This window comes from Propithecus coquereli, unplaced genomic scaffold, assembly GCF_000956105.1.
Source record: "Propithecus coquereli isolate 6110/MARCELLA unplaced genomic scaffold, Pcoq_1.0 Scaffold25, whole genome shotgun sequence".
NCBI lineage: Eukaryota > Metazoa > Chordata > Mammalia > Primates > Indriidae > Propithecus > Propithecus coquereli.
In genome coordinates, this window is record NW_012148063.1 from 7,814,074 (window position 1) to 7,837,274 (window position 23,201).

Here is a 23,201-nt window from a genome sequence, read left to right on the forward strand (position 1 = left end):
GTAGTCCCAGCTATTCGGGAGGCTGAGGCAGGAGGATCGCTTGAGCCCAGGAGTTTGAGGTTGCTGTGAGCTAGGATGATGCCACGGCACTCACTCTAGCCTAGGCAACAGTGAGATTCTGTCTCAAAAAAAAAAAAAGAAGAGCAGAATGTAGTCTTAGGAAAACTGAGGAGATGCAACATCCCCTGCCCCTTCAAAAGGTAAATAAAGTGATTAATAGTGTCAAAGGCAAGCATCAGGTTCAGTAAAATAGGAATTTTAAATTGTTCATTGGATTTGGCAGTTAGGAAAACTGTTGGCCACGTTAGTGAAACATCTTTCAGTTGAGGGTGGGGGCAGAAGCAAGATTGTAATAATTTGAGGAGGAGGAGATGTATCAAATGTAGACGTGGCTAAGATTATTTCTTTAATGAGGTTAGGTTGAAACTGGGAGGTACTGGGTGATAATTAGGCAAGATTGGGAGAGCTTTTTTTAAAAGATGAGATAGTTTGGAAAATGTATAGGCTCTAGAGGAACTGTCAAGTGGAAGTTCACAGATACATTAATAGAATTTAAAGGGTAGAAAGGATGGGAATAAGATACCAGAGGAGGCAGGAGGGGAAAGGTTAAAGAAATAGCTGGAGGGATTAACCTTGAGGAGAAGAGGTTCCTTATCCTCCTGAAAATGGAAGAAAAGTGGTAAGGATTGTATTGGATATACGCCTTTTAAAACAGAGCTGCTTTTTACCCTCAGTGTTTCAAATTAAGCTAAGCATAGAAAAAAAATGCGTTCTCAGGAATATGTATATTCTTTCTTTTCTTTTTCCTTCCTTCCTTCCTTCTTTCTTTTCTTTCTTTATTCCTCCCTTTCCTTCCCTCTCACTATCACTCTTGCTTTGTTGCCTGGGCTAGAGGGCAGCAGTGTGGTCATAGCTCACTGCAACCTCAAACTCCTCGGGTCAAGCAACCTTCTCATCTCAGCCTCCCAAAATGCTAGGATTACAGGTGTGAGCCACTGTACCCAGCCTATGTTCTTTCTTTTTTCATTTTTTTTTTTTTTTGAGACAGAGTCTCACTCCGTTGCCCAGGCTAGAGTGCCGTATAATCAGCCTAGTTCACAGCAACCTCAAACTCATGGGCTCAACCTATCCTCCTGCCTCCCGAGTAGCTGGGACTACAGGTGTTCGCCACCACACTGGGCTAATTTTTTGTTTCTATTTTTAGTTGCCCAGCTAAGTTTTTCTATTTTTAGTAGAGATGAGGTCTTGCTCTTGCTCAGGCTGGTCTTGGAACTCCTGACCTCAAGTGATCCTCCCACCTCCACCTCCCAGAGTGCTAAGATTACAGGCGTGAGCCACTTCGCCCTGCCATTGTTAGCTTTTTATAATACTTGATTAACTATTTTGTTTATAAATCTGTCATTTTTTTCTCTCCTCAGTGATATTCCCATTTTTCATTTAGTCTTTTGCCAGTCCACTCAAAATAGCTTTTGGAATAAAACTGACTTTTAAAACATGGTACCCAGTATTCTCTTCCCGAGCACATGGAATTTAGACAAATTTGTCTCTCTTTTCATAACTGAAAGTATTGACTGTTGGGACTTTGTAAACCTAAATAGTAACTGAATCTCAGTCAGTGTTTGTAAGACTGTGTTTTAATTAGTGATACCAGCACATGGTGTGTGCTATAAAGACATACTTTATTCTTTCTGTGTTAAATTATCTCAGCAGCTGGCCTTACATTGAATAAGCAGTTGTACTTTTTTGTTTAAAATGAATTAAATAAAAGATTGTTAAAGATTTTTGTAAATTAAACAAAGATTATTTCTGTTTGCTCAGTATTCCCAGTCCACTTAGTGTATTTGTGACTTTTACTAAATTTGTAGTAAGAAATTTTAAATTTGATCCTGTTTAAGCCTTAACATGGAATGAAATCTTGAACCAGATCTGTTTTGGGTATGAAGAAAATGATGATTTTAATGCTAATAACTATATTTCATATTTTAGAAATGTATTTTTAGTGTGCTAGTAAATAATACAACTGAAGTCGAAATTGAAGGTTTCATATGTAAGTAGAGGGGTTCTGATATGGTGGAAAAAACTCTAGACTGGGAGTCAGGAGGACTGAGAACTAGAATTCTATTTCAGCTATATCCTTTAACAATTGGCTTATTTTATCTCTGAAAAATAAGTAGTTTAGACTAGGTCAGTTACTTCTAGCTTTACAATTCTGCAGTTCAAATCTGCTCAGAAGGGGAACAAATGAATCTGCTTTGTTTTGGCTTAAGGGTCTATTGAGTTTTGCTTTTATAAAGCTATAATGCCAACTTATGTAGGTATAAATACTGTCCATTTTTTAGTTTAGAAGTGCAAATGTGTGTTTTAAATTATAATCTTGTACCTGGTATATTTTTAGGGGACTTTTATATAGAATAATTTCTATAGGCAAAAAATTTAGAGAAAGTAAACTATAAGAGACTCTAATAACTCTTATATAATTAATATCTTAAACTTTGCTTTTTTCCTGTGGGTTATTAGCATATTTAGGTTTTTTTTTTTCATTTTTTAGTTTTAACGTCGTCTGTTTTTTGTACTTTTTGAGTTACAAAGTTAAGAATCAGTCTCTTTATTTAAAGGCCACAAATATGGAGCCACAATCAAATGGCCTTAATTCCTACATGAATAGCCTTAAATAAATGGTTTTAATTTGTACTTTCTCTAGAGAATTTTAAGATCAAAGGGGGGAAGGTGCTTAATAAATGAGTTGGTAAATCAAATGAATGAAAGGGAGTTTACCCCACCTTATGTATGTTTTCTTTGATTTGTTAGTAATTGTTTGCTTTGCTTTGCACAGACTCAAATCCAGTACCTCAAGCAAGTCCAGCAGCCGAGCGTTGCCCAACTGAGATCAACAATGGTGGACCCAGCGATCAACTTGTTTTTCCTAAAAATGAAAGGTGAACTGGAACAGACTAAAGACAAACTGGAACAAGCCCAAAATGAACTGAGTGCCTGGAAGTTTACGCCTGATAGGTAAACAAATCATACTCCCCAGTCAAGACTTCCCTGACAGTCCCACTACGAGAAAGCTGTGGTGGGACAGCCAAGTACTCGTTTCCACACCAAGACTCAGACTTTTTGAGCCAAAAAAAAAGCCACATTCTTATACTGTCCAGCTTGTAATGGTTAATGTAAAACTTACCAGATGAACCTTGTGTTTCAGCTTTTTTCTCTTCCCCTTCCCCTTGCTTCAGAGGCCTGATGCCGTCGGACTATTCCGAAGAAGTGGCCACCTCCGAAAAATTCCCCTTCTAGAACATGTAGACACTTGAGAAATGAGAAATTGTTTCTGTTTGAAGAAAATAGAGGGAGAAACAGAAGTCTTAAGTCTGTGGCACAGTGTGTCTTCAGACAATTTGGAGGAATGAAAACCTAGAGATTAATCATGAATTGAACATGTAAAATTCCAGTAAAATGTAAAAATGGAATATGCATCGCTCTTAACCTTGAGCATAGTGACTTAGAGACACTGTATATCAGTTTTGCCAATAAGACTGTGGACTTCCTGATTGTTGTTGAACTTCTGGGTCAAAACTCAAATGAGGTGAATTTTGCCTTTAAAGGGATTATTTACTAAGAACCAACTTTTAATAGTCATGAGAGAATCAAATAATAGATGTCAGTACAAGTAGTACATATATTTAACCATTTAGTTCGGGGCTCTATATTACTTGATTGAGCCTTACATCAATGTGGTTTTAATCAATGGTGTGTTCTTTGAATGGTTGCAAAAACTGTAGATAATCTTACTGAGGACTGTACAAACATGAAGGTGTGGTATCAAACTTCAGGTTTAAACTGTTTGAAGCATTATAAACATTCATTTCACAACTAGATTGTATAAGGGTATTGGCTGTGATGAGACTCACTGCGTTATTTTTTTCAGTAGCAAACTTTATGAAATACACATTCCATTCAACAGGCACATGTTAAAAGAGCATTGTCGTTGGTGTTAATGGGGGAATGTGTTCCTTCATTGTATTTGGGCCTTTTGTATTGCACTCTTGATATTAAATTAAATGTGCCTTGAAATAGTTGTTTTTTTTTTTAAGTTCAAGGAATATATGATGATTTTGTTGTATTCTTAACATTTTAATTTTGGGGGGGCTGTGGAGAGCAGATTGATTTTGGAAATATTGTTGCTGTGCTCTTCAAAGTGAAGGAAAAGGCGCTGTGTCTCATTTTTGAAAGACCTACTTTATTCCAGCTGGTATCATAAAAGACAAGGAGACTTGACACTTGTTACTTTTTGACACTTTGTCCCAGGATATTGCAGTAGAAATTAATGTGGGACAGCTTCACAGGGTGCCTGCCGGAAGATAATGTGTTGGAACTGTGGGCTGGCCTAAGTGAGACATTTTGTGAATTGAAAAAAGGTATAGTGATCATTTCTAGCAGATTCATTTGATCATTTAGATAAAAGGCATTTTCTTCATGCTTCCATCCAATCCTGGAGGTGAATTTTTTTCGTCAGATCATTCTATAAGTCACCAGTTCAAATTTTCGCTTGGTGATAATGGAGTCTAAGATGAGTGGAAGATAAATGTTCCAGCTTGTCCCAACGTTTAAGTGCAGTTTTAACAAGGGTGACTTAAGTTCTCTCTTAATCATTCAAATCAATTGTAAGTATCTTGTATGTTTGTGCTTTAGGGAACTGATTGTGGGGCAGAGGGTGGGTTGAAGAAGTGGTTTGTGTCATTTTTCAGCAAGAAATCTGCTTCTAAAATTCTCACTATTTTGTGGGGGTTGCAGGGTAAGTAACCAAATCTGTTTGAAATCAGCACATTGTGCCTGCAATTAAGGCTTTTGTATATATTTTATGCCATTTACAATCACAGTAGAAATAGCCTAAGTATATTTTTAGTAAGTCAAGCAGTAATTCATAAAATGTATTATTAATATGTACTCAGATTTAGCCAGCATCTTTCTTTGCTACGTAGGTAACAGTCATTTTGAAGTCTCTGGTTATTTTTCTTGTCATTGTTAAAATTTTCTCTTTTAATTAATAATATAATACATGCTTGTGTATAAAATTAAAATACTGGAGAGAAAGGTGGAGATGAAAAGTGTCACTCCTGGATGTGACCTTGACTTTCCCCATTCTATTCTCTAGGAGCAGTAACCGCTGTTAAATTTCTTGGGTATCATCAAGATAATTTCTATGCATATACAATCATTTTGTGTATATAAAATGTTTTAAACAAATGTGATCATGCCATAAAAGATGACTTGCAGCTTTTTTTTTTTTTCCACTTTATCTCTTGGACATTTTTCCATTTTTTTAGTACATGTAGGCTACATTTTTAATGGTTACATAGTATTTCCCTTATATTTATGAATCACAATTCAATCATCTATAAATGAACTTTTGTTCTGTAAAACTAGGCTATAAGCCAGAATATGTCAAGTTCTATAAATATATCATTAATTTGAAGCAATGCTCAGTCAATCCCCTGTCTGGAATATTTGAAGTAGAATGGATCTTGTTTTGTTCTGTGTGGGTGTGGGTGAGTGTTTTCACTTTCCTATTTTTCTCAGTTTTAATTTTGAGGAGGAAAGATTCCTTGAATTATCATGTCCACTTCAGTTAAAATATTTCATTCATGAAACTGTGCGTGCCTTTTAGTGTTTAGAGGAGTATCTTTCAGTATTCTGGCAGTCCCCGGTTTGCATTTAATCATTTGAGTAATTGTCTGTATGTCTCTCTAAAATAGCCTGGCTCCCTTCCCCTTGCTTTCTAAAAGCAATGTGTGATCATTCCTTTTTTATAAATGCTTCCCTTGAAGTATTTCCTATTATATTTGTTTTATGGGTTATTTGGTTTTAGGAATGGCTTAGATTTTTTGTTTGTAATTTTAAAAAATTATTCCAAAACAGTTACTTACAATTTTCATTTTTTTGTGATATGAGCACAACACAAATTTTACGTAGTTAAAAAAATAACATAAAGTTACAGAATGTTTAAAACAATGGTTTTGTTGAGATTTACTTCAGTAATTGCTAGTTTTAGATATGATAGGATTATCTTAGCGCAGGCATTTATTAAAAAATATGACTTGTTAAAATGAAACCTTTTCGTTTGAGAATTTGTGGCATTTTTATAAGGGGTTAAGTCAGATCACAAATTAATGTATTTTACAGTTGTCTATTTTTTTCTAATCTTTATTTAATTCATATAAAAGAATTTTCAGGTAGTTGGAAACACTGATATTATGTACTTTGCAAGAAAACAAAATTGTGGGAACATAGTAAGGTGGAAGGGATTCAATGTTTTTGACAATCATGTCCGTCTCTTATTTCCTCATTGTTTGATGTCTGAATGTGTGTTCACTGGAGGCTAAAGCCTGAGAGCGCTAATGGGAAATGGGATATCTGAAACTACGGTAGCAATGAACAAGAACACCAGCTAATAAATTTGCCACATAAAAGAATAAAATCCTTACCTTCTGGTAGCTCATGGCTTTCACTTTGGGCACCTTTGAACACTAGTAACCCAGGTTTTACTGTTCTACAGATTTCTGTAAGGAAACTCAGTTACAAACTTATTTTGAATTACATTAGCTTAGAACACATGCTGTAGGTAAAAGAACCTTGCAACACTACTTAAAAGAATGAGAATTATTTACAAAATACTTCCATTTTAAAGTCCTAAAAAATGCTGAGGTAATAGATCAGGCAAGTGAAAGCCCCACCAGGAGAAGGAGACACCAGAATAAAAGTTTTTAACCAACAAGGTCATTCTGGACTTAACCCAATGATGAGAATTTCAAACTGTTTCTATCCAAGCCTCAAAGGTATAATATACCAATTATATACTTAAATCAGATCCCTTTAAAAGCTATGGTTTCTACTTTTATTGCCGAGGCTAAAGAAAAGCAATCAAGTTTTATTGAGACACTTACTTGTCCTTTTGGTTAAATTTTTGCCATTGCTATGTATGTGCATATAGTTCCTATAATATGTTGCCCTAGCATTTGGAAACTAGTTTGTTGAAAGTATGCCACTCCTAACATGGCAGGTATTTCCACGTTCGAATTCTTTGTGGTACCCCTGTTCTTATTTCTGTATCACAAGGATGATCTTTTATAATGTCAATAATAGCTTAACTATGTATCAGTATTAAATTAAAAAAAAACTTAAACATCCCAATTTGAAAGCTCAAAGGTGTGTGTGTGTGTGTATAAAACACATGAAAAAGTTAAATAAGGAGTTGATGAGTAGAAAGAGTCTTAAGGCTTCAAAAAAAATGAAACATGGCCTCACGTAATGCAATAGGCCCATTCTCGAGATACAGAAGATGGATACACTAGAGAACTGCCCATTAAGAATTTTTATTAAATGTTTTTTAGCAAGAATAAATATACTCTCATTCATTTATATTTCTAAGTACTGATTTTCATGTGTTAGATATTTTAGAGAAGCATACATTTGTGATTGATGTTACGTGTAACTTTTTAAGAACTTTTTTGTTTGATAAATTGCTAAGTTACCTTAGTGTTGTAATAATATTGGTATATCCAAGGTGTGTGAATTAACTGGCCTGTTTGTTTCAAGTGATAATTTGTGATTAAAGCAGATTTCAGAAATGATTATTGATGTAATAGAAACAAAAGTGTCCATTTGGGCACTTTTAGGGTTTATTTTTGCTGCTATATTGGCAAAATACTGAAATTCGGAAGATGGACGTGTTCCGGAAGAGAAGATGGTAATTATAGGGTGGCATCTGCTGTGACATAGTTATATTCTGTACGTGCTACATCTATCACTGTCATAATTGTAAGCAAAGAAGGTTATATAGAGTTTTATCTTCATTTTATGATGATGGCTCTTTCCTTTGCAGCCAAACAGGGAAAAAGTTAATGGCGAAGTGTCGAATGCTTATCCAGGAGAATCAAGAACTTGGAAGGCAGCTGTCCCAGGGACGTATTGCACAACTTGAAGCAGAGTTGGCTTTACAGAAGAAATATAGTGAGGAGCTTAAAAGCAGTCAGGATGGTAAGGGGATTTTTTGAAAAGTTTACTCAACTTTGCACTGGCTTAAAAAAGCTGCCAGGCATGAAATTACAGGTTAGATTCTGTACATACTAATCTCTGCCTATGATTATATAGAATTACGAATGAAACATTTCTAGTTGAGTCAGTAAACAAAGCCATGTTAGTGTGTTTTTCCACTCTCCTTGTTTATCATGCAAATTTCTTAAGGTTTTTTTTTTTTTGTAGTGAGAGGCTAGGGTTTGGTGAAATATAAAAAAGCGTGTCGTATTACTAAGATGTACAAATTTATATTCAGTGTTTGAATGAGGGGACTATCTTTAACCATTTCTTGTAAGTGTAAATCTTGGAAACATTTGGCAGTTTCCAGAGGTTTGAAAATAATGTAATTGTACCTGTGAATGTCCTGTTTAGTGAATGAGAGATTTAATATTTAAATTTGCTAAAACAGACTGAGTGCAGTGGCTCACACCTAATAATTCTAGCACTTTGGGAGGTAGAGGCTGGAGGATCACTTGAGCCCAGGAGTTGGAAACGAGCCCAAGTAACATAATGAGACCCAGTCTCTACAAAACAATACAAAAATTAGCTGGGTGTCTGGGCGTGTGTCTGTAGTCCTAGCCTCCTTGGGACACTGAGGCAGGAGAACCCCTCGAGCCTAGGAGTTTGAGATTGCAGTGAGCTATGATGATGCCCCTGCACTCTTGCCTGGGTGACAGAGTGAGACCCTGTCTCAAAAAAAAGATTTGTTAAGAAAAACAAAAATTGCCAGCCTCCATCCATTTTTGTGCAAGTATAGCTGCATCTATGCTGTTTCTCCTCTTTGTGAGGAACATTAATAGTTAGGAAAATATCCAAACTCTGAAAATTTAAATGGAAAATTAGTAAGACTGATGGTTAATTGCAAAGATCAGTAACCAAGTAATTTCTTTAAAACTGCCTTTTCAAAGTGGTAATCCTTAGCTGTTACACTACTTGCAAACATGTACATAGGAGATTTTATATAGCTGTGAAGGCCTTTTTTTCTTTCTTTTGAACCTTTTTAGAACTTAATGGACATATGTATTTTAACATCTTTTCAAGTATTAGTTATGTGACTTTGTCCTTGTATGTGGAACAGTCCTTGGTTAGAGGATAGGACTCTTTGGAGTGTTAGAGGACCACACTGTGTCTATATGGTCCAGACCTGCTGTGGAACTAAGACACTGGCTAGGAGGGTGAGGAATTAGGGGCTCCGCCATAGTGGGCCCACAGGTAAACATGAGTCAGATTTGGAGGGCTGTAATCAGTTGTGCGTAGCAAGATGGTTCAAATCAATTTGAATTTCATTGCTTTAATAACAATCATCCCTTGGGGGTTGGTTCCAGGACCTCCCACAGATAGTAAAATCCACAGATACTCAAGTCCCTGCTACAAAATGGTATATAGTATTTGCACATCTTAATGTTTAAACCATCTCTAGGTTACTTATGATACATAATACAATGTAAATGCTGTGTAAATCATTGTTACACTATATTGTATAGGGAAGGATGACAAGAAAAAAGTCTGTACATGTTCAGTACAGATGCAGTTTTTTCCTAAATATTTTCAATCTGCTGTTGATTGAATTCATGGATCTAGGACACACAGGTATGCATATCATTTTAAGCATCCAGCTTCCCCCAAAACAAACTCATTCTTGGATGGCTATTTTAAAATTCCAAGCAAAATTTTAAAATAAGATTGTGATTTTAGAACTGTATTTGTTTACTTAACAAGCATTTATTGAATGCCTTGCTTTGTGGCAGGCACTTAAATATTTTTCAATGTTATAAGAGATATTAAAGTAGGTTTGACTCTCCTTTGCACAGAACTGAATGACTTCATCATTCAACTCGACGAAGAAGTAGAGGGTATGCAGAGTACCATTCTAGTTCTTCAGCAACAACTGAAGGAGACACGCCAGCAGTTGGCTCAGTACCAGCAGCAGCAGTCTCAAGCCTCCGCCCCAAGTACCAGCAGGACTACATCTTCTGAACCTGTAGAACAGGCAGAGGCCACAAGTAAAGACTGCAGCCGTCTGGCAAACGGACCAAGTAATGGTAGCTCCTCCCGTCAGAGGACGTCTGGGTCTGGATTTCACAGGGAGGGGAACACAACTGAAGATGACTTTCCTTCTTCTCCAGGGAATGGCAATAAGGCCTCCAACAGCTCAGAGGAGAGAACTGGCAGAGGAGGTAGTAGTTACGTAAACCAACTCAGTGCGGGGTATGAAAGTGTAGACTCTCCCACGGGCAGTGAAAACTCTCTCACACACCACTCAAATGACACAGACTCCAATCATGACCCTCAAGAGGAGAAAGCAGTGAGTGGGAAAGGTAACCGAACTGTGGGTTCCCGCCACGTTCAGAATGGCTTGGACTCAAGTGTAAATGTACAGGGTTCAGTTTTGTAATATTTTTCCAGCAAATTTTTATACAGTGTCATTTAATTTGGGAGAGGATACTGTCTAGAAAATTAATGCATACTTTTGTCACAATTTGCCTTTTTGTTGGTGTGTGTTTTTTTTGTTTGTTTGGTTTTTTTTTTTTTTTTTGCTTCAATACCTCTGCCACTTTGGAAATTATAACAGTTAATTACTTTGAATGTTGCTAAAAAGGACATTTTGTGTAGGGTCAAGTTATTTTTATATGAGTTAATGTGAAGTTGTAAATGGAAATCTTTCCTTGAAGTATAACACAATGATGTCTGTATAAATCTGTGTCTATCTAGAACCTGTGCTGTGTAAGGGCATTCTTACTCATGCTGTTATTATACTTATGCACCATTCAGACTTGTTAGAATAGATGTGGGTTTATGACTGCCAAGTTTGCCCAGTACAGTAGTTTTTTATCACTAAAAGTTGGACTTGTTGATGGAGTCCTAAAGTAGTTTCAGTGTTAGATACAGTTTTTTCCACCACACATCTGTGCATTTTCTCTTTAGGTGACTGAATGTTTAAGAAATTTGTGTGCATAGTTACTCAGTTTTTATGAACTGTTGTATCCTGTTAATGCATATTGCTCTGTGACTCCAGTATATCTTACCTGTACTGACCAAACCTAAATAAAGATTTTTATTGTAACTCCTTCATTAGTTTTTTTGGTTTGTTTGGGGTGTGTGCTTAGCATTTGTCATTTATTTTCATTGAATTGCTGAATTTCTACTCATTATCCTTCAACATACCACAAAAGTGAAAGTTAAGCGCATGCACTGGTTTTTATAATTCGCTTTTTTAAATTTATTTTATGCCTTGTTTTGCAAAATGAGGTTGGAGTTTAGGACTGCACTTTAAATTTTTTCCCTGACTTATAAAAATAATTGTTATAAAATATTTGAAAATGCAGAAAAGTATAAGAAACTAGTCACCTCAGTGTTTGTTAGGTTTTAATTGAACAGCAGTTTATTTTTTGTGACCTAGTTTCAGGTAGAGTATCTATGTCGTCAGTTTTGTTTGTTGTAAAACATTGGCCAGTACTACTGATTTTTACTAACATATCTGCTAATATTATATCAGCAAGCCTATGGGGTGTTAGAATGTAGGAGAAATTTTTTTTTTTTTTTTGAGATAGGGTCTCACTCTGTCACCCAGTCTATAGTACAGTGTAGTGAAATCTTAGCTCACTACAACCTTGAACTCCTGGGCTGAAGTGATGCTCCTGTCTTAGCCTCCTGAGTAGGTAGAACTACAGATGCACACCAACCGGACCTGGCCAATTTTTAAATTTTTTGTAAGACAGAGTGTTGCTATATTACCCAGGCTGTCAAACTCCTGGACTCAAGGGGTCCTCCCAAAGTGCGGGGATCACAGTGTGAGCCACTGTGCCTGTCCAGAGAAATGTTTTTAAGGCAGAAGACTTTAAAAGTTTGTTCCATGTTCTCTGTTAATTAAACATTAAGTATCAAGGTCTATGGTACTGAATGGCTTTTGAATCTATAGCTTTTCATATATGGTTGAGATGAAATGTCATTTTTGCTAAAAACAAAATAGTTGTTTTTAGACAAAACTTGTAATATAATCAAGGACCTCAGAATTGAAGTTATAATAATACTTGAAACTGAGGTACAAGTTATTTGAAAATAACTTGTTCTGCTTGTTAGGTGACAAAGTATATCTGGTCTTGAGTGGTGTGTTAAAAATACACTTTCTGATTAACCTTTTGTGCAGTGTGCTCAAGTGAATAAAAAATCCTACACTTTTAAATTTGTACATGATTAAACATTTGGGTATAAACTAATAGTCCCTTGATTTATTAAATACTGTTTGGCTTTTGATTGTTAGGTCCTTTCAACTTGCCCAATTCAAACAAAAATGGAATTCTCTGTCCTGTTGGTGTTAATGTAATAATTGGTGTGCAATAGGAAACTTCAACCAATGACTTAAGTTTATGACTAAATTTAATATAGACCTGTTAATGTGACATTACCAATTTTCATGTTTCTGTTGAATACACCTTGATGAATAACTTAGGGAGGACTTAATGATTGTACCTAGTCAATATTTCCCATTGGCTGCTTTGGATGCTTTACTTGCTGTTGTAACTATGGTAAGAGAGGTGATGGGTCAGATTCAAGTTGGTAGAGTGTTTTCTGGAATTAATCGAATTGTGGCATTACACTTATCTGTGACTTGCGCAAACTACTGAATCTCTCTGTGGCTTGTTTGTCCCTGTGAAAGAGCAGTTGATGAGTTAATACATGTAAAGTGCTTATATCAGTGCTATCTTAGCTCGGGCTGGTGTTAAAACAGAAAACACAGACTTGGTGACTTAAACACATCTGTCACAGTTTGGAGCCTGTGCAGTCTGAGATCACAGTGCCCACTGATTTGGTTTCTGATGGGAGTCAGACATAGAGCTCAGTAGATGTCAGTTTCCTTGGCCCCCCTCACTGTATTTGATGCAATGGACTACTCTAGATCCTGAGACACTTTTGCAAACCATAACACAAAGCCACTCTTTCTGACAATTTTCTCTCGGATGTTCGTTCTCATGAATAGTTTTCCCCTGTACACAGTCACTGCCTACTGCTCTTTGATGACACTATCTTGGGAGTTAATTAATCCCCGTGGTTATCATAAACAGTCAGCCCTGGCTAATGTCATTACCTCTGCTCTGGACCCATATAGAGTTTGCTGCTTGCTTCCATGTTACGGCAGATCCACTTTGGTGATTCACTGGTCCCCTCACAGAGACCAAAGAAGAAATTTGCTACGTGGTAGGTTGGTGAATTCTGCCTTCTGGCTAAAACCTGGCCTGGACTCTTGCACCTGTTTATGAAACTTAAGCAAGAATGGCTGCAAGTCCCCTTCAGGATAGACTGGCTCTGTAGCACTGCTATAATGGTGGCCTCTCATAAGCACTTGGAGATTTTGGTGTCTACCTACCCACTCTCTCTGCTCACCAGCCCAGATAGCATGTGCTTCTAGATCCAGATGTAATTTAAAAATATATATTCCTCTTCTTTCCTCCATTCATTATTCTTAGTCTCCATCTGGCCCATATGTAGCTTTGAGTGGATAATGAGTAGCTAAAATGAAGTCTCAGGGAACAGATACTGCGTGGCCTCTCAACAAAAGCAATTACCTTGGCCGGGCGCGGTGGCTCACGCCTGTAATCCTAGCACTCTGGGAGGCCGAGGCGGGCGGATTGAGCTCAGGAGTTCGAGACCAGCCTGAGCAAGAGCGAGACCCCGTCTCTACTAAAAATAGAAGGAAATTAATCGGACAACTAAAAATATATAAAAAAAATTAGCCAGGCATGGTGGTGCATGCCTGTAGTCCCAGCTACTCGGGAGGCTGAGGCAAGAGGATCGCTTGAGCCCAGGAGTTTGAGGTTGCTGTGAGCTAGGATGACACCACGGCACTCTAGCCCGGGCAACACAGTGAGACTCTGTCTCAAAAAAAAAAAAAAAAAGCAATTACCTTCTTGAGATTCACTCAGCTTATTCTGGATAGATCTTCCAGGCAGAAAACAATATAGTCGTAGTATCTAGATGAATATATTATACTCATTCAAATGTGCTAGGCATTGGCCATAAAGATATATTCATATTCATACATAATTAATGCCTATAATGTACCCGGAGCTGTGCATAAAGCAGTATATATAACAAAGCTTATATAGTCTAGTAGAGATGCTGAGGAGGTACCAAATGCAGGAGATAGGAAGGCTTCCTGGAGGAAGTGACATCTAAGTGGATTTGGAGAGAGAGATTTCTGACTTGGTTAACAGAAGATAGTTATACTGCTCACTGATATTTTAAAAAAAGAAAAAACAGGCTAGAAGAGGTTGGTTTGGATATGTTAAATGTGATGTTCTTATACAAAATTTAAATGGAGAGGACCAGTCTGCTCAGGAGACAACTAGGTTAGATGTAAGGATTTCAGAGTTGTCCACATGTAGGTGGTAACAAGCCATGGGAATGACTGGTATTACCCAGGAAGCCGGTACAGAGCAGGAACCTTGGGGAATATATTAAGGGGCAGCAAGAGTAAGCCCACAAAGGAGAGTGAGGAATGACCAAAGAGTAAGGGGAAAATGAGATAGAATAGAGCTAAGCCGAGGGAAAAGTTTCTTGAATTTCTTGGACTCTGATATGTTTGGGGATAGGAAACATGTTCCAGATTACTGGAAAGAATAGATTTATAGTGTGCTGCTGAGTTCTCAGCAGGGAGGATTGCTGACTCCATCACTATCCCAGACCCTAAGGATTTCTCCTGAAGGAAACAGTTACCCAATTTTTTCCTTTTCTGCTGCCCTAACTCTGGGGCCTGCACTCTAGTCATCTTCTCTGGTTTATGTGACCCATCTGCATATCTGTGCAAAGTTTTTTGGGTTTTTTGTTTGTTTTTTTGAGACAGGGTCTCTGTTGCCCAAGCTAGAGTGCAGTGATATCATCGTAGCTCACTGCAACCTCAAACTCACAGACTCAAGCAATCCTCCTACATCAGCCTCCTGAGTAGCTGAGACTACAGGCATGTGCCACCACATCTGGCTAATTTTTCAAAAAATGTTTTTGTAGAGACGGGGTCTTGCTGTGTTGCTCAGGCTGGTCTCAAACTCCTGGTCTCAAGCAATCTTCCCGCCTCAGCCTCCCAAAGTGCTAGGGTTATAGATGTGAGCCACCGTGTCTGGCCTGCAAAGTCTTAATGTAGTTTCCCAGGTCTGATGATTTTTTTCAATCTACTTTAAAATTCTTCAGGAGGCTTCTCCAGGCTTGTCAATAGTTTTCCCCGTCACAACCTTGTGACAAAGTTTTCTTGCTCCACTATGCAGTGTTTCCAACAAGTTGCATTGCTTGCCTAGAAACCCTTTGCTTCCTAGCACATTAGTTTCTCCTTGATTTACAAAATACCTTCTAAAATTCTTCATTTCCTACCAGAAAGTCTGACTAGATGTATAGGATGCTTTCAGCTACACGTGACAGAACAGCCTACCTAACTTAGGCTGGCTTAAACAGTTAGGAAAATTGCCTCACATAATTGGAAGATCAGAGGTTGGGTGGACTCTAGGGTTTCTCTCAAAGATGTCCTTAAAGGCCTTGGTTCTTTCCATCTCCACCCTGCTGTCCTCAGTGTGTTGGCCTCGCAGTTGGGCTGGCCCCGCTCCAGGCCTCACCAAACACCATGACATCCAAAGGGGAAGAGGATCCATCTCTATTTCTCAGAAGTGAGAATACCTTTCTCAGAGCCACCCACGCTTCTGCTCGCATTTTTGTGGCCAAGATGGAGTCACATGTCTATTCTTAAACCAATCACTGGCCAAGGCTAAGATTAATTAGGAAAGAGATGAAATATATTGAGTCCATTGAAAATACACATGAAATTCTAGCCATCACTGAGTACCCTACCCAAGTCCTTACCATTTATTCAAACACACCTAGTTGATACTGACAGTTGATGATTGTTCAGTGTTAACTATTATTCAAATATTTGCAAGTCTCCTTATCTGTGTCCTCTCTAGATGGGGCCTCATGCAGCTCTTGGGAATGGTTAAGAAAAGCTTTTGGGTGATAATCATGAAAATTCACTGACATTTATTTGACACCCAGTAAGTTCTAGGTACTAAAGAGAACAAGAGAAACCAAGACCTCTCTCCGGAAAGGGGGTCCTGTACTGCGGGTTGGGGGAGGGGTGGTTAGCACACAGGGTTGTATACTATGTGCTAGGGGAAGCACGGAGGAGGGAATGGGTTGATGCCCCAGGCAGGGAAAAGGGGAACGTTTTCACAATGGACAGGAATTGTAGCTGGACTGCAGGCTTACACCTTCCATCAGGGAGCAGGCGGAGTTCTCTCCAGGCGGCCAAGCTGCAGGAAACAGAGGATTGGTGTTCTTTCCAAGAGCCCTAGTAGCCTAACTGGGGAGTGTCCAGGGGGAACAGCCAGAGCTGAGACTGGAAAAGTAACTGGCGCCAGCTGTTAGATTCCTAGAAAGCTCTGCAAGATTCTGAACTTTGCCCAGTAGGAGATATGGAGTCTTAATGGTTTAAACAGAAGTGACCAACTTTTATTACAAGCTTCCCTTCCTTCATTGTCCAAACTGTCAGCTTCACCAAAGGAACTTTTGACTAGTAGGACATCAAGATACTCCCAGCTTCCTCACTCGTTCACGGCAAGAGCTGATCTTCCCGAAGAAAGGCAAGCGTGGCCAACCCCATGCGGTCTCGCATAGATGCGAACCCAGGTAACACCTGACGTGAAGGAATGCTTATTGACACCCAGACAAAATGTAGAGGAACTTTCGAAGCCCTGAGAGCAAAAAAAAATACATCAGAATTGTCTTCAGTCCTGCAGTTAGCGGGATTCCCATTCAAGATTCTCGCCAGTGGGATTCAAATCCTGGGCTGAACGAGATGTATTCTTTTGTCACCACCCCCTTTATTGTTTTGAAAAACCCTAAGATTAAAAACAAACAAGAAACCCCCTAAAACGTTAAGACAGGAGACTACAACACTGGGGTGTCCAGAAAAAGGGTCTGGAGATGGCGGGCGGGTGTCCGAGGTCCGCAGTTCTGCCCGCAGCCCCAGGACCCCTCCGGCTCCCCACAGGACGCCCCCGACCTTGCCCTTCACCCCCGGAACCTGCGTCCCCCACCCCTCGCCCTGCACCTCCGGAATCCTCCCTGCCCCTCAGCCAAAGACCGTCCCGCCCTTCGTCCCGGCACCCCCACCCAACCTTTGCTCCGGGAGCGCCAGTCCCAGGGCCAGCACCACACTGGCCTCGCGCCTGCGCACTGTGGGCCGCACGGAAGCGGGGGGCGGGGCAGCCCCAGGGTCCGCCCACCGGCGGGGCTGGTGAGCTGCGAGGAGGGGCTCTGCCTCACTTGCAGGCAGCGCTGGGCCGGCAGAAGCGGGAGCGGCGGTTGTGGGCAGGATGAGTGCAGGCTCGGACCCTGTGGTGATCGTCTCGGCAGCGCGGACCGTCATAGGTGAGTGGCCGGCGGGCACCGCGCAGGGTCTGAGCCGCGCGCTACTTCGGCAGGAGTGCCCAAGGCCAGACCTGTGTGGCGTGGGAGAGGGGCGTGCGGGGAGGAGGCCGGCCTGGTCAGGCCGCGAGGACCCCCGGGACTCCGGGATCCGGCGCCTCGTGCCTCCCCGGGCCCGGCCCGGCAGCCCCGCCCCTTCTCGCCAGGTGGGCGCGTTCCGCCCATCGTGTTCGGATTGGCTCCCCGGGATAGAGCCACCGTGCTGTCCGGCTCCCCCAATGGCTGGCGTGCGGAGGCGCCCTCTCTCGAGAACCATGATTGGCCACCTCCGGGAGGCGCCATCTGTCAGCCCTGCGGTCGCGGGGGCGGGGCTGCTCGGTGGTCTGAGCCGGGCGCCGGGCAAGGGTCTGGCTGGTCAAACAGCAATTCGGGGTTATTGCCTCCGTCCGCTCAGTACCGCGGTTTTGAAAGCCCTTAACCCGCGGCTCCTTCTGTTGTAGAAGCATGGGGCCGCACCCATTCCCTCGGATTCGGGGAAAGAGCTGGGGTCCGGCGGCGTCCAAAGGCCGCCCTGGGAGTCGCCTGTCCGGCCCTCGGCCGCTGCGAGTTGTGTCGCATGCCCTGCCGGTTGCCCAGACTAGCCGGTGTGGGAACCTGTGGAGGCAGAGGGCGCCGCCGCCTTGCGGGGGTCTTTCCAGACTGCGCTGGGCAGCGCGTGGGGGGTTTCTGCCTTGCCCTCGGGTTTCAGATGTCCGCGGTCTCCCATTCTGTTGTAGGCTCCTTCAATGGTGCCTTAGCTACCGTTCCTGTCCAGGACCTGGGCTCGACGGTCATCAAAGAAGTCCTGAAGAGGGCCACTGTGGCTCCAGAAGACGTGTCTGAGGTCATATTCGGACATGTTTTGGCAGCAGGTAACTTCAGTGACCCCGGCGAGGTCAGGTTTATCAGAAACAGCCCATTAACACAGGTGCGCACACTGAGGCTCACTTAAGTTCTTGCCTCCACCCTTTTGCTCAGAGTTCTCGCTGTTAGGATTCCCCCTACAGCCCCTCCTCCCAGCCCTGTCAATAGCTTCTATTCAGCTTAGGACTCAACCTCTTTGTAAAAAAAAAAAAAATACATAAATTAATTAATTAATTTTTTTGACATCTGGCTATATCGCTTGGCCTGGTCTCTAATTCCTGGGCTCAAGCAATCCTCCTGTCTCAGCCTCCTAAGTAGCTGGGACTACAGACACACCCAACCCCTGCAAAGCAAGACTCAGCTTCTTTAATATGCTTTTCCTGAATGAACCTAGACCACTGATCTACATACACTACATTTTCATTCTTTAGAAGCAGGGCCAGCTCGATGCATAGGAGCGTATGCATGGTCCTCTATATTCCCCTAAAATGTCATACATTCAATAAAAGCGTATTGAATTCCTCCTGAATGCTTGGTGCTGGAGGTATGGCTTCAACAATACAGGTAAAGTCCTTGCCCTCTCAGGGCTCAGTTCTGAGCTGGGAAGGTACTTCATGCCCCTCACAAACAGGGCATATCACTCCCTGGAGGAAGGTAGGTGAGTCATGATGGTGCTGCCATCTTCTGATTCTCTTTGGGTTTGACCATTCCTAATTAGTTCCAGCAGCTTCGGAAGTTCCTCCACATTAGTTATTAATAACTAGTTCCGTGCTTACTCAGTAACATAAATTCTAATTATTTGCAGTGCTAATTGGTAATAGTCACTCAAAACCAACTTCTGTCTTTTCTGAGATGTGGCCCATTTTTCTGTGTATTTACTTTGTAATTTTGTGGTTCCTCTTCCTGATTCTCTTTTCTCAGCTTGTCCTTCTGTGTCTTAAGGTTTTGTATGAACTAGTCCACTTTCTCGTGATTCCCCAAGGCTTTAAAATACACGTGTAATACCCTGAGGCTGGCCACTCCCTCCTTCCTGCCTCCCCACACCCTTGACTCAGACTTGTTCAATTGTTGGTTTCTCTTTAAATGTGCACACTAACAGCTAGCTGGTTCGTGGCATATTTTGTTTTTAGTGTTTTTGTTTGTTTTTTTTTAAGAGATGGGGTATTGCTCTGTTGCCCAGGCTGGAGTGTAGTGGCTGTTCACAGGTGTGATCATAGCCCACTATAGCCTTGAATTCTTGGGCTCAAGAGATACCCCTGATTTAGCCTCCCGAGTAGCTGGAATTAGATGTGTGCACTGTAACGTCTGGCTTATTTTTCTATTTTTAGTAGAGACAGTGTCTTGCTCTTGCTTTGGCTGGTCTCAAACTTCTGAGCTCAAACAATCCCCCTGCCTCGGCCTCCCAGAGTGCTAGGATTACAGGCATGAGCCACCGTGCCTGTAACATTTACTTTTGACCCTTTGATAATAGACAGTGGTGACTGAGAATATTTCAAACTTTAAACTCCATCCTCTTCTGTGCTACTTCAAGTAAGTGATGTATTTCTTTCCAACTGAAGGAAATCCCCACAGTTGACTTATAAAAAGGTATTTGTCAGTTCCGATTATGTACATATCTTATTACATAACCAGTTAATCATAGTGTGATGAATAATAAGAAAAGAACTGCTTATTACCAGAGGTTTTCCTCTTCAAGGAACTCTTCTTTTTTTCCCAATTGTTTTAAGCCATGATCATGGGAGCAAATGGCCCTTGTTAGAAACATTAATAATGCCTAAGTTACACCCTGTGTTTATCGCATAGGTTTGATAGTGCTTATTCAAGCCCTCTCAAAAGATGAGGACGACAGTTCTGTTTTAAGGTATTAATAACCTTTTTGTGGAGGAGAAAGCTTATATTTAATATCTATGAAATACCTAGAGAGCAGCACAAGGCAATGTGTATTAAAGGGCTAGACTGTGACGGGTGGAGAATGTAGACAGACCTTCTTGGCTCTGGTGGGAACTTAGCTGGCCTGTAGGCTTTCAAAAGTGGCAGGTGACCCAGTTGGCAATTTTGCACACACTTTCACCCTGACATTTCGTCTTTCTCCTTGATTGCCAGCAGGCCTCTGTGTTCCTTCTTGCAGGTTGCGGGCAGAATCCTGTAAGACAAGCCAGTGTGAGTGCGGGAATTCCCTACTCTGTTCCAGCATGGAGCTGCCAGATGGTCTGTGGGTCAGGCCTAAAAGCCGTGTGCCTTGCAGCCCAGTCCATAGCATTAGGAGACTCCAGCATTGTGGTTGCAGGAGGCATGGAAAGTATGAGCAAGGTAAGTAAGGCCTCTGCAGAGATGGCTCTCACTGACCTCTCTCTCAGAAACTCATGTCTGCCACAGCAGAGTAAACCAATGCCTATCAGAGCTGGAACCAAACAGGAAAGAAAAAAAACAAAAATAGATTCAACCTTGAGCCCTACCTGAATGTTAATTATTCTTCAATTTGGATGCGAAATCCAGGTTGATGAAAAACCCTATCAGCCAGTGTGATTGGAACAGAATATTTTTTTTCTAAACTGTTGTTAATGAAGCATAAAATATTTTCTGAATTAAGCCCATAATGTTAGTTGGTTAATATTGTTGGTTTTAAAGTTCTTTCTCATTGTGAGTAAAAGGCAAGAACAGATGTTGCCACTTCCTGTACATGACAAGGAGGATCCCAGAGACCAAACTTTGTTAACCTTCGCAAGATATAAACATGGAAAAGAGGACCACTGAGTAGTGCCCTTCTCCAATAGGTTTGCCAGGTGGGATTTGTTTCACCACGTTCCATCCCTCAAATTGGCACAGCAGTGGAAAGGAAAAAGTATAATATATCCTCTGTTTCCTACTGAGGTAGCTCAGGGTGTGACCGGGGAATTCCCTGGTTAGAGGCTGATTCAGCCCAGGCATTGTTGAGGGTTAAGAGGAGGTGAACTGATGATGGGAAAACAATCAGTGATTTTTTTTTTTTTTTTTGAGACAGAGTCTCACTCTGTTGCCCAGGCTAGAGTGAGTGCCATGGCGTCAGCCTAACTCACAGCAACCTCAAACTCCTGGGCTCAAGCGATCCTCCTGCCTCAGCCTCTCGAGTAGCTGGGACTACAGGCATGTGCCACCATGCCCGGCTAATTTTTTCTATGTATTTTTAGTTGTCCAGATAATTCCTTTCTATTTTTTTTTAGTGGAGACGGGGTCTCGCTCTTGCTCAGGCTGGTTTCGAGCTCCTGAGCTCAAACAATCCGCCTGTCTCCGCCTCCCAGAGTGCTAGGATTACAGGCGTGAGCCACCGTGCCCGGCCACAATCAGTGATTTTGACAGAACAATACTAATATCAGGGTAGTGCTTTACCAGGTGCTTTCGTACATGTGCTCACAACAGCCCATATAGAGCAGGTGATATTTCCAATTTACAGGTAAGGAAACAGGCCTAGAGTCAGCATTCAAATGCAGCTTTTCTCACTCTAAGTCCAATACTCTTTCTATTCTATTATAGTTACTGTTGAGTTGGTAGGAGTTAAGAGCAGCACCTACTCAGAAACCGCTCCTCATTAGTTAATTAGACAACTTGATTTATTCTCATAGGCATTATGTCTCCTATTAAAATAAGTAACACATCGTTAGCATTACTTAAGCACTTAGATGAGTTCTTCGTTTAACAGATAATTAGTTGCCTCTTTGGAAAGAATAAATGGGATTCTTAAGGAAATAGGACACAGAATGAATAGGTTTGAGCAAGAATGAGAAATGGGTAGGGAGGAAAGTAATGGGTTCCCAAGAGCAGGCAGGAGGGAGCAGTCTGCTAGTTCCAGGGGTCTTCAGGTTCTGGTCTCGCTGAGGAGCCAGAACTGGGGAGAAGGGCTGCAAAGGGGACTGGATGAAAACTGAGGAAAAACTAGTTTTGAGTAGGATTCTAAGGAGATGACTAATTACAACCAAGCCTAAATCTATTTTTATTTCTTGTTTCTAGGCTCCCCACTTGGTTCACTTGAGAACAGGAGTAAAACTTGGTGATACGGCACTAGCTGACAGCATACTCTGTGATGGGCTTACCTGTGCATTTCACAACTATCATATGGGTATTACAGGTAAGGCAGACATACCTGCAAATATATTAACTTTAAAAAGGTTGAAAAAGATTATGTAATAATATGCTTCTTAAGTGCTTTCCTCCTTGTGGGTGGAGACCCTGTCTTAAGCATTTTAGTATTCCTGCTGACAGGCAGTTTCTCGTTGATGAACTGAAGTGAAGTGAGTATTCTTTCCCTACTTTGTCAATCCTTGATCTTCAGAGAATGTTGGCAGTGAGCTATGATCGTACCACTGCACTGCAGCCTGGGTGATAAAGTAAGACCCTGTCTTAGGAAAAAGGTTCACTGAGATCATACCATCATTTGGTGGTATACCTCTCTTTCTGAATAATCTTAATCTAATTTTTAGGAAATATCAGACAAACCCAAATTGGGGACATTTAAACCAAAGAACTGGCCCAGGCTCTTCAAAAATATCAAGCTTCAGAAATAAGAACATAGGCCGGGCGCAGTGGCTCACGCCTGTAATCCTAGCACTCTGGGAGGCCGAGGATGGTGGGTCATTTGAGCTCAGGAGTTTGAGACCAGCCTGAGCAAGAGCGAGACCCCGTCTCTACTGAAAATAGAAAGAAATTAGCCAGACAACTAAAAATATGTAGAAAAAATTAGCCAGGCATGGTGGCGTGTGCCTGTAGTCCCAGCTACTCAGGAGGCTGAGGCAGAAGGATTGCTTGAGCCCAGGAGTTTGAGGTTGCTGTGAGCTAGGCTGACGCCA

The 23,201-nt window shown here is 41.0% G+C and overlaps 2 protein-coding genes across 5 annotated transcripts in view; both read left to right on the top strand.

Annotated features, from left to right (window-relative positions):
* The window catches only part of WTAP (Wilms tumor 1 associated protein), a 37,024-nt gene extending 25,881 nt beyond the window's left edge, over positions 1-11,143 (top strand). For 2 of the 4 annotated variants that reach the window (XM_012646826.1, XM_012646827.1), the window contains exons 6-8: positions 2,834-3,012; positions 7,880-8,034; positions 9,885-11,143. In XM_012646826.1, coding sequence (XP_012502280.1) covers positions 2,834-3,012; positions 7,880-8,034; positions 9,885-10,468 — 918 coding nt within the window. In that variant the 3' untranslated portion in view covers positions 10,469-11,143. Of the gene's footprint in view, positions 1-2,833; positions 3,013-3,233; positions 4,074-7,879; positions 8,035-9,884 lie in introns of those variants that run through there. The other 2 variants (XM_012646828.1, XM_012646829.1) reach the window with 1 other exon arrangement.
* A 6,161-nt stretch (positions 11,144-17,304) lies between these two features.
* Positions 17,305-23,201, top strand: part of ACAT2 (acetyl-CoA acetyltransferase 2) — a 10,577-nt gene continuing 4,680 nt past the window's right edge. Inside the window, exons 1-4 of the mRNA XM_012646815.1 lie at positions 17,305-17,481; positions 18,255-18,389; positions 20,510-20,691; positions 22,366-22,483. Coding sequence (XP_012502269.1) covers positions 17,427-17,481; positions 18,255-18,389; positions 20,510-20,691; positions 22,366-22,483 — 490 coding nt within the window. The 5' untranslated portion in view covers positions 17,305-17,426. The remainder of the gene's footprint in view (positions 17,482-18,254; positions 18,390-20,509; positions 20,692-22,365; positions 22,484-23,201) is intronic.